Source organism: Perognathus longimembris, chromosome 14, assembly GCF_023159225.1.
Source record: "Perognathus longimembris pacificus isolate PPM17 chromosome 14, ASM2315922v1, whole genome shotgun sequence".
Taxonomy (NCBI): domain Eukaryota; kingdom Metazoa; phylum Chordata; class Mammalia; order Rodentia; family Heteromyidae; genus Perognathus; species Perognathus longimembris.
The window spans coordinates 12,984,920-12,996,597 of record NC_063174.1 but is presented as its reverse complement, the minus strand read 5'-3'; the positions used below and the strand labels follow the sequence as shown (position 1 = coordinate 12,996,597).

At 39.6% G+C, this 11,678-nt stretch overlaps 1 protein-coding gene across 1 annotated transcript in view; it reads left to right on the top strand.

The window, feature by feature from the left end:
* The window catches only part of LOC125362983 (Fanconi anemia group M protein homolog), a 33,445-nt gene that overhangs the window by 2,275 nt on the left and 19,492 nt on the right, over window positions 1–11,678 (top strand). Inside the window, exons 2-4 of the mRNA XM_048361984.1 lie at window positions 2,331–2,462; window positions 3,891–4,017; window positions 10,403–10,469. Coding sequence (XP_048217941.1) covers window positions 2,376–2,462; window positions 3,891–4,017; window positions 10,403–10,469 — 281 coding nt within the window. The 5' untranslated portion in view covers window positions 2,331–2,375. The remainder of the gene's footprint in view (window positions 1–2,330; window positions 2,463–3,890; window positions 4,018–10,402; window positions 10,470–11,678) is intronic.

The following is an 11,678-nucleotide window of genomic DNA, read 5'->3' as shown; positions in this document are numbered from 1 at the left end:
CTAAAATAAACAATTATTTGTCACTCTAGCAGCTGTTCATGTAGAGGTCTCTTTCTTCCTTCATTTACCATTAAGATTATTCCTGTGGGTTTACTATTTTCTTTCTGGAATGCTTGCTCCGTCAGAACATAACATCATAGACTCAACTCATCGTTCATGTTAACATACGTAGCCTCAAAGCTACGTAACTTTACTCTCTTTTAGATTCTTTTTTTTATTCTAAGGTGATGTACAGAGGAGTTACAGTTACTTAAGACAGTGCATTTCTTTTTAAACAGTGTCACACCCTCCCTCATTTTCTCCCAGTTCCTCCCATCCTGAACAGCTCCCCCCCAAGTTGTATAGTTCATTTCCAATGTAGTGACTGTCGAGTATCACTGCTGAATTAGTGCACAATTGGTCCTACTGTTCCTAAGCTTCCCTTCCCCTCCCCAAATGAGATAAACTTGTATACATGACAAAGGATACACAAATAAAAAACGGCGACTAAAGGGAAAACTAGAAGAAAAGAGGGGGAAAAACCCCACAAACAATATGATGAAAAAACTTGTTATTTCCATTTCTTGGAGTTCACTTGGACAAGCATCATTTTTTGTGTTCATATGCACATAGCGCTTGAGCCCTATGATCCTCTCCTAAGAATATCCTCCTTTGTTCTCACTGTGTGAATGTTTAGAGTCCTGTTTAATCTATCATGTCCAAGTGTAATATTTTTGTCTTTTACTATCCATTAAGTTTATTTGTAGATTTATAGATACATTCTATTGATTACAAATGAGGGAAACCATATAGCCTATATTTCTTCAGGTCTGGCTTGCTTCAAGTCTATTTCCTTACAAATGGGGCAATGTCCTTCTTTCTGTTGGAAGCATAAAATTCCATGGTGTACATATACCACATTCCCCTGACCCACTCAAGAAAATGTGATATATATATATGTGTGTGTGTGTGTATACATATTTATACACACACATACATACATACATACATACAATGAAGTTCTAGATTCTTAATTGTATTAATAACATTGTATTTATCAAAATTACCTATTTTCAACTGGTTATGTGGCTATGCCTGTAATCTTAGAACTCGGGAGGATGAGGCAGGAGGATTACAAGTTTGAGGCTAATTTGGGCTACAAAAAATAAAAATAAAAACACTTTCCACGGGAGGGAGGGGGGCATGAGGGACAAGGTAACAAACAGTACAAGAAATGTATCCAATGCCTAACGTATGAAACTGTAACCTCTCTGTACATCAGTTTGATAATAAAAATTTGAAAAAAAAAAACAACAACAACAACAAAAAACACTTTCCACAACAAAACCAAGAAACAAAACTTATCTATTACCATCTTTTAGTCTTTTTTTTTGTCCTAGAATCAGGGATCAGACATAGGACCCTGCACTTGCTAGGAGCTTCAATCTCCATCTCTATCCATTTCTTGATCCTTTGGTTTCCTTCCTCGGATTGTAAACTATGAGAGCAGCCAGCGTCATTTGTCTTAGTCATAAGATTCCCGGTATTTAAGAGGTACATTTGATATGTGATGGATATTTAATACTGGTTGGAAGAATTAATGAATGAAATTAAAGACATTTCAATTTATTCAACCATCTGCAAACATTTACTTGGGACCTATGTGCTATTATTTGTTCTAGAGGTGGAAGATGCAGCAATGAAAAATACCACTGCCCTTCTTTTTCTTTCTGCCAATCCTGGGGCGAAAACTTGCCTGGGCACTGTGTATAAGCTTGTTTTGTTTGGCTAGCTAGCATTCTACTTTTTGAGCCACAGCAAGACTTCTGGCTTTCTCTGAGTAGTTCATTGGAAATAAGAGTTTAATCTTGGGGCTGGAAATGTGGCTTAGTGGTAAAGTGCTTGCCTAGCATGCATGAAGCCCTGGGTTCGATTCCTCAGCACCACATACACAGACAAAAGCCAGAAGTGGCGCTGGGGCTCAAGTGGCAGAGTGCTAGCCTCGAGCAAAAAGAAGCCAGGGACAGTGCTCAGGCCCTCAATCAAAGCCCCAGGACTGGCAAAAAAAAAGAGTTTAATCTTTGCTGTCCAGGCTGGTTTTGAACTGTGATGCTCAGACCCTGAGTTGCGTGGATTACAGGTGTGAGCCCTAGCTTGTGAGGCCCATGTTTAGATACTATCCAGGTTTAGATGTCAACGATGCTTCAATTTTATTATCTATGCTGTGTTAGCCCAAAACTTCATTTCAAAACAAACTTTATTAAATATATTAATTACTTTAACATGTGGCAAAAATTAATATGTTTGAAAAAAGGTCTTTAAACTTACAATATTTTTTTTTACATTTGCAGAGTTTGGAAACATTTGCAAGTTCTCTGATTCTGAGCAATGTTTTGATGAGAAGAGATATCCCCAATCTAACCAAGTACCAGATAATTCTGGCCAGAGATCAATTTAGGAAAAACCCATCTCCAAATATTGTGGTAAGTATAAACGTTTATGATAGGAAGGCTAAAACATAAAATGAGTTATTGAAGTGTATCACTGACCCATGAAAGAGCAAATTGTAGCTAAATTTGAATCCCAGAATATTTGGGCTTACTTGTAATACCAGAAAGGAAGAAGCATCACAAAAAACTTGTAATACTTAATGTTCATTGGAGAGAAGTAGGTGTATGAAAATGTCTGTCAAGCTGGGCCCAAGGTTAGAAGAAAAGCTCACTATATAAAAAGACACCCAAGTCTAGAAGTGTAACTCCATGGAACATTGCTTTTATTTAGCAGTTCCTGGGATCTGAATTAAGGTCTTTGCTTTCTTGGGCTCTGGATTTTGCTGGTTAGGTCTTGAGAAAGCATCTTGCTTCCTTCCTAGACACATGCTTGATCAGCCTAGGCTTTTAGTTGCTAGGATGGCTGGTGAGAAGTATTCTTGAGGCAGACTCCCAAGTAGCAAGGAGCAAAAGGGTAAGAGCACCTAGCTAGAGAAAAAAGATTTTGAAGAGGCCAGAGAGAATAATTAATGAATATTTGTGACTACATAGGAGTCACTTTTATTTTACACCAGAAAATGCAGTCCTGCCATGCCAAACAAACCTCTAAAGGAGTCTATTTCACTATGTTATCTAAAACATGAATAAACATGTTTAAATTTCTTCCTAAAGTTAAAAGTTCACTAAAATTTTCAGTAAATCTAAACTTGCTGATTTTGATTTTATTGGTGAGTGTATTTGATAAAGAGGCAAGTTTACTGTTTCAGATAGTTAGGGTGCTATAGAAAACTATTCAACACTGTCAGGGAAGAATTTAGAATGATTCACTGAGAAATGCCACTAAAAATGGAAGCTATAGGAAAATAATTGAAATACATTCTCAGTATTCTTCTTTTAAATCTTTGTTACCAGGGGCTGGGAATATGGCCTAGTGGTGGAGTACTTACCTAGCATACATGAAGCCCGGAGTTTGATTCCTCAGTACCACATACATAGAAAAAGGCAGAGGTGGAGCTGTGAGCTCAAGTGGTAGAGTGCTACCTAGCCTTGAGCAAAAAGAAGCCAGGGACAGTGCTTGTGGCCGTAAGGACTGGAAAAAACAAAACTTGGTTATCATATGGGCCCATTAGCCTGAGAGCATGGGTATAGTGCTTGTATCTTCATGTTTCTTTGGTTGAATTTAACATGTGCTGATTGTTTTGGGGTTTTTTTTTTTGCCAGTCCTGGGTCTTGGACTCAGGGCCTGAGCACTGTTCTTTTTGCTCAAGGCTAGCACTCTGCCACTTGAGTCACAGTGCCACTTCTGGCCATTTTCTATATGTGTGGTGCTGGGGAATTGAACCCAGGGCCTCATGTGTAAGGGGCAAGCACTCTTGCCACTAGGCCATAGCCCCAGCCCAACTTATTATTGATTTTTTTCAGGGACGTCATCAAGGCATAATTGACGGCGAGTATGCCATTTGTATTAGTTTATATCATGGTTATGAACTACTGCAGCATATGGGAATGAGATATTTTTTCCTTTCTGGAATTACGCATGGAACAAAAGGTACGTGGTATGAAATTATGTAAAGAAATGATGAAAATATTTTTGTTGAAGATACATAAAACAGTCATCTAAGATGCTTTATTGTTATGATTTTGGTTATTATTTTGCCAGTCTTGGGGCCTGGACTCAGGGCCTGAGCACTGTCCTGGCTTCTTTGTGCTCAAGGCTAGCACTCTACCACTTGAGCCACAGCAGCACTTCTGACTTTTTCTGTATATGTGGTGCTCAGGTATCAAACCTGGGGCTTCATGTATGTGAGACAAGTACTTTACCACTAGGCCACAATCCTAGCCCCAGATGCGTTATTTTTAAAAGCAATGAGGTGTTTTTGAGTAATTGCTAGAAAACAATACATATGACTCGAACTGGGAAAACCAGATGTTTTTTATTTTTAAATTGCAAAAATCTGCATTCATTTTTAGAGTTGAATTTCTTTTTACTAACTAATTTGTTTTAAGTTTACTTATTTGTAGAACCTTTTCTTAATTTTTTTTTTTTTTTTTTTTTTTTTTTTTTGGCCAGTCCTGGTTTTGGACTCAGGGCCTGAGCACTGTCCCTGGCTTCTTTGTGCTCAAGGCTAGCACTCTGCCACTTGAGCCACCACGCCACTTCTGGCCGTTTTCCATATATGTGGTGTGGGGGAATCAAACACAGGGTTTCATGTATAAGAGGCACTAGGCCTTGCCACTAGGCCATATTCCCAGTCCCCCTTTTCTTAATTTTTGAAGGAATGACATGGGTAAAAAACGAACTTAGCCGAAATGAGACCTTTATGAAACTATAACTGCACACATACACATGGTACTTTAGCAAGTGTTAATGCTTTCCTCCACAAAGATATGGATTTTCATTTAAAATTCTGTCTTGTGTTAGCTGTGTGTAGTGATGCATACCTGTAGTCTCGGTTTCGTAGAAAGTTGAGGCGGGACGATTGATTCTGTTTAGGACTTTGAGGTACATCTAGGTAATACAGCAAGCCAAAACCTAAAATATGCTATAAGAATTATAGATTATAAGAATTATAGAATTATAAGATTATGACCCAGAAGCCCCACTGTTGGGTATCTATCCAAAAGCCCACAAACAAAATCACAGTAATGCCACCAGCACAACAATGTTCATCGCAGCACAATTTGTCATAGCGAGAATCTGGAACCAACCCAGATGCCCCTCCATAGATGAATGGATCAGGAAAATGTGGTACATATACACAATGGAATTTTATGCCTCTATCAGAAAGAATGACATTGTTCCATTTGTAAGGAAATGGAAGGACTTGGAAAAACTTATACTAAGTGAAGTGAGCCAGACCCAAAGAAACATGGACTCTATGGCCTCCCTTATTGGGAATAATTAGTACAGGTTTAGGCAAACCATAGCAGAGCATCACAAGGCCCAATAGCTATACCCTTATGAACACATAAGATGATGCTAAGTGAAATGAACTCCATGTTATGGAAACAATTGTTATACCACAGTTGTAACTACTTTCAACGTCCTATGTGTATGTGTAGTTTCTATTATTGATGATGTTCTTGTATCACCTTCCTATGGTTGTACCTACACTATCTCTGTAATCTTATCTGAGTATATTGGAAACGGCGTTTACTGGTATTGGAAGTAGGAAATTCAAAGGGAATACCAAATTTGAGAGACACAGGATAAAAAAAGAGAAATAACTACAAAAGCAATACTTGCAAAACTGTTTGGTGTAAGTGAACTGAACACCTGGGGGGGGAGGGAAAGAGGGGGAGGGAGGGGGGCATGAGGGACAAGGTAAGAAACAGTACAAGAAATGTATCCAATGCCTAACGTATGAAACTGTAACCTCTCTGTACATCAGTTTGATAATAAAAAATTGAAACAAAAAAGAAAGATTATATATTGTTTGTCTTTTTCTTTTTTTCTCTGTCTTTTTTTAATCAGTCATTGGGGCTTTGGGCATGGGTGCTGAGTCTGAACTCTTTCGCTCAACATTAGCACTCTACCACTTTGAGCCACTGGCTCATTTGCAGTTTTCTGGTGATTAATTGGTGGTGAAAGTCTCATGGACTTGGGCTGCTTGGGCTAGCTTTGAACTGAGATCCTTCGATTTCAGCTTCTTGAGTAGCTAGGATTACAAGACAGAGCCCCCAGCGTGCGCTTTTTTAAATGAGGCAAGGTTTCATTATGAATCCCAGTCGACCTTCAAACTTGTGATCCTTCTGCCTTACCGTCCCAAGTTCTTTTTTTTTTTTTTTGACATCTGGGAGCTTGAACTCTGGGCCTGAGCACTGGCCCTGGTTCTTTTTGCCCAAGGCTAGCACTCTGCCACTTGGTCCACAGAGTTACCTGTGGCCTGTTCTCTATATGTGGTGCTGAGTCGTGGAACTCAGGGCTTCATGTATGTATGGCAAGCACTGTTTTTACTAGGCCATATTCCCAGCCCCCATCCCAACCAAGTTCTGATATGCCACCATGCCCAAATTGTTCTTTATTAATTAATATGAATTTTAAAACATTTTTTGATTGATGCACGCGAATACCCTTGTTTATATTTGGGTAACAATAGGTCCTTTAAATGTTTAAGTGTTTTATTGTCTGTTAGGATTAATACTTATTCAAGTTTATTGTTTATCAATTTAAACCTTAAATACATATTAGATATTAGCCTCATTTATTTGTAGTGAAAATCCTCAGTCTGATTTAAAGTTTAAATAAACATATTTCTCTTTGTTTTATTACTGACTTCTGTTTGGATGTTCCTATCCTACCTGTATACATAGTTACTATTTAAATAAAAAGTAAATTTTTCACATATGCTTAAAGAACAATACATTAATATGATTACTTTGGAAATTATAGAAATAATTTTGATTTTTTTTCCTGCAGGAGAAAAATGTAAAGATTTTTTCTATACTCATCCAAAGTTAAAGAAATTAGAGGAAGGGCTGGGGATATGGCCTAGTGGCAAGAGAGCTTGCCTCATACACATGAGGCCCTGGGTTCGATTCCCCAGCACCACATATACAGAAAATGGCCAGAAGTGGCGCTGTGACTCAAGTGGCAGAGTGCTAGCCTTGAGCAAAAAGAAGCCAGGTACAATGCTCAGGCGCTGAGTCCAAGCCCCAGGACTGGCCAAAAAAAAAAAAAAAAGAAATTAGAAGTAGTTGTAATCAAACACTTCAGGTCATGGAATGGTAGGTAATACTTAGTAGTGTTGAAGGTATGGTAGTTGCTGAAAGTGCTAAGATTTCCACTTACTAGTTTATGCTAACACACCTTATAAAGAAGGAGGAATTTTGGGGCTGGGGTAGCCTTGAGCAATAGGAAGCCAGAGGTAGTGCTCAGGCTCTGAGTTCAAGGCCCAGGACTGACAAAAAAAAAAGGAGGAGGAGGAATTTTAATTGTTCTAAATAATTAATGGTAAAAATTTGAATACAGGGCTGGGGATATGGCCTAGTGGCAAGAGTGCTTGCCTCGTATACATGAAGCCCTGGGTTCAATTCCCCAGCACCACATATACAGTAAATGGCCAGAAGTGGTGCTGTGGCTCAAGTGGCAGACTGCTAGCCTTGAGCAAAAAGAAGCCAGGGCAGTGCTCAGGCCCTGAGTCCAAGCCCAGGACTGGCCAAAAAAAAAAAAGAGAGAGAAAAAATTTGAATACATTTTGGAAAGTATGAGCAGTAGGAATGCTTAGAATAAGAAAATAAGGGAAAAGTTAGTTTGGGGCCAGGAAGAGTGAGAGTAAAACCATCTATAATATAGTGGTAGCAAGTTATGGCACATCGGGAGAAAGTTTCATGTGTAGAGAGTGGTTAGAGAAGCCTGTGTGTGAAATGTTTTAGCTGATACCTGGTGGAAGTGAGGGAGGCAAACTGGGGATTTCTTGAAGAAGGATTACTGTAGGCAGAAAGAATAGCATGGTCCAAGGACCCTATTTGTTAGTTTGGTTAGTTTTATTAAAGATCAGTGGACTAGATTAGGATGAGTGAGGGTAAGAGGTGTGCAGATGAGCAGTAATGAAGGCCAGATGGTGTAGGGCTTTTATTTTCCCCCTTCAGTTCTGGGGCTTCAACTCTTGGCCTGGGCACTTGCTAGCACTCTACTACTTAGAGCCACAGTGTCACTTCCTGTGTAGGGCTCAATTACTTATTTGGTGCTGTTACTAAGACTTGAATTCAGGATCATTCTCTTGCTTGGCTTTTTTTTTTTTGGCCAGTCCTGGGCCTTGGACTCAGGGCCTGAGCACTGTCCCTGGCTTCTTCCTGCTCAAGGCTAGCACTCTGCCACTTGAGCCACAGCGCTGCTTCTGGCCGTTTTCTGTATATGTGGTGCTGGGGAATCGAACCTAGGGCCTCGTGTATCCGAGGCAGGCACTCTTGCCACTAGGATATATCCCCAGCCCCTGCTTGGCTTTTTTGATATTCAGTGTGATGTTCACCAGATTGATAGTTTGGAGACCAAAGAGGGTCTAGAAGGGTGTCCTGTAGATTAACGTCTACAGAGTTTAAAGCAAAGCAGTCACCAAGGAGTTTGAGAAGGAAATGGAGAAGTGTATGGGAGAAGTAGGGAAGAAACAGCAGTAGCAGTAGGAAAGAGTAGACTCTGGAACGCTTAAGAGAAATGTCACAAGAACTACCAAGTTTTCCTTTAATATGGCAGTGTGGAAGTCATTGATGCCTTTGATAGAGCCTCAGTGAAATGAGAGTAGAGAGGCCGGCGCTAGCAGGTGAGAGACAGGATTTGCAGTGAGAATAGCAGGTTGTCAGGTATTGATCACACGCAGAAACTTCATGCTACAATGATTCAGAGCAAGTATGTTTAGAATAAGTTTATTTGCTATAGTTGCTTCTCTCAGCTCTTACTTTTTGCTTCTTTTGTATTGTGAACTATCACTGTATGGATTCCCGAGGAATAGTCTGAGCCAGTTCTTAATAAAATGGATTATTGTGAAAATGAAATTAATTAATTAATTAGTATATACAGTGTTTGCTTACTGGCATTTGTATATGATGAATAAGGAAGGTAAAGGCATTGTCAACCTGACTGTACAAATGTGCAATCTCAGCATACAAGAGGTTGAGGCAGAAGGAGTTAAGAGTTTGAGGATAGGCTGAGCTACATAGTGAGACCCTACCTCAAAAAAGAAGAACATATAGGCTGGCAGCTGGTGGCTCACACTTGTAATCCTAGCTACTTAGGAGGCTGGGGTCTGAGGATCCTGCTTCAAAACCAATCGATGAGACTCTAGACTTTATCTAATAAACTACTCAGAAAAAGCCAGAAGTGGCACTGTGGTTCAAGTGGTATAGCAATAATAGCCTTGAACAGAAAGAAGCTCAGGGACAGAACCTAGGCCCTGAGTTTAAGCTCCAGGAGCAGTACAAAAACAAAGAAAAAAACCACAGACACAAGGAAGAAAAAAAAATTTCATTTGAAGTTCCATACCAAGCTTGAAAGCCAAGGCAAACAATCACAAAAATATCTGTGTAACTACCTGGCCTTTATTATCCCATTCATACTTCCATTTTCTATTTCATTTAGGTGCCAGTCCATTTTATTTCATGTTTTAGATTATTACCTTATTTTCAATGTTTTTTATTAACCTGAAGTAGTAGGGATAATAGTATATTTTAGATAAGACATATCACTTAGAAAATATGTTGCTTGATCATAAAATTCATGTTCATCTTCGTGCATTCTGCTGGTTACCAAGAATAAGCATTGGCAGCAGCTTTAGAATTGACTAGGGGGTATTCTGCAGTTATCTTTTGTGAAGTTGAGCATGTGTGGCCAGGTTAAGAAGGCCTTTAGTGAACAGGAGGGAAAGTTGTAGGAAACTAGTGGTAGCTCTGCAGTGTGTTTTTCTGTCTGTCCAGAAAGTTAAAGGGGAGAGTCAGTCATGTCCTGTGTTAGGGGCTACTCAAAATGACTCAGACACTTAATGGTCTTCTTTGGAACTTTATATTTCATTTTATGGGTTATAGGGTTTGAACTCAGAAGCTGGGTGCTGTCCCCGAGTTCTTTTCTTCGAGGCTAGTGCTCCACCACTTTGAGCCACAGCTCCACTTATGGTTTTCTGGTGGTAAATTGGAGTCTGATCGACTTTTCTGCCCAGATAGGCTTTGAACCATGCTCCTCAGATGTCAGCCTCCGCTGAGAAGCTCGGATTACAGGTGTGAGCCACCTGTGCCTGACTACAACTTTATGATAGCCTATGAGAAATGGAGTCAAGATTGTTAAAATTACTGTGTAATGCAGTAGAAAAAGACGTTAAAACTTCTTACGTATATATTAAAAATGATTACTTAATATTAATATATGGCTTCAGGGTAGTGTTTTAAACTAGTTCTTCTGTAAAGACTTTTGAAAAGTTGTAACTAAAGTATTTTCTGTTCCACAGCTACAAACACCTCTGAAAAGAAATATGATGACACAAGAGTTATGATTGTTTTCCTCATTTTGAGACAGTGTTCAGGAAATTGCAGAAATGCTTTTTTTTTTTTTTTTTGGCCAGTCCTGTGCCTTGGACTCAGGGCCTGAGCACTGTCCCTGGCTTCCTTTTTGTTCAAGGCTAGCACTCTGCCACTTGAGCCACAGCGCCACTTCTGGCCGTTTTCTCTATATGTGGTGCTGGGGAATCGAACCCAGGGCCTCATGTATAGGAGGCAAGCTCTCTTACCACTAGGCCATATCCCCAGCCCCAGAAATGCTTTTAAAGCATCAGCCAATTAATTATTAGAGTGATGACGTTTGTTGGCCATGCTTCAGGGAAAAGCATGAAAGGTTTTACCCAGAAGGAGCAGTTGGAGGTAATTTTGTAGATGGTGAAACCGAAATAAAACCAATTAACATTTAACTTTTTTTGTAAGCACTAGTCACTTGGCTACTGAAATAAAATTTTATAACAAATGTGAAAAAAAATGACAAAGTACGTTTTGAATAGCCAGATAAAGTCCTTTATGAGACTACATTTTTACTCAATGATGATACTTTAAAAATTATTATTAGGGGGCTGGGAATATGGCCTAGTGGCAAGAGTGCTTGCCTTGTATGCATGAAGCCCTGGGTTCGATTTCCCAGCACCAGATATATAAAAAACGGCCAGAATTGGCTCTGTGGCTCAAATGGCAGAGTGCTAGGATTGAGCAAAAAGGAGCCAGGGACAGTGCTCAGGCCCTGAACCCAAGACCAGGACTGCCAAAAAAAAAAATTATTATTAGGGGGCTGGGAATATGGCCTAGTGGCAAGAGTGCTTGCCCCGTGTACATGAGGCCCTGAGTTTGATTCCCCAGCACTACATATATAGAAAATGGCCAGAAGTGGTGCTGTGACTCAAGTGGCAGAGTGCTAGCCTTGAGCAAAAAGAAGCCAGGGACAGTGCTCAGGCCCTGAGTCCAAGCCCCAGGACTGGCCAAAAAAAAATAAAAAAATAAAAAAAATATATATATATACCTATATATTATTATGGTTATTCAGTTTACTCAATCAAATTTTTAAACCTTAGCTTTCAGTTTGCAAACTTTTTTTTCCTCTTCTCAGCCCTGGAACTTGAACTCAGAGCCTGGGTGCTTGCTATCCCTGAGCTCTTCAGCTCAAGGCTAGAGCTCTACCACTTGAGCCACCGCACCACTTCCAATTTTCTGGTGATTAATTGGAGATAAGAGTCTGACAGATTT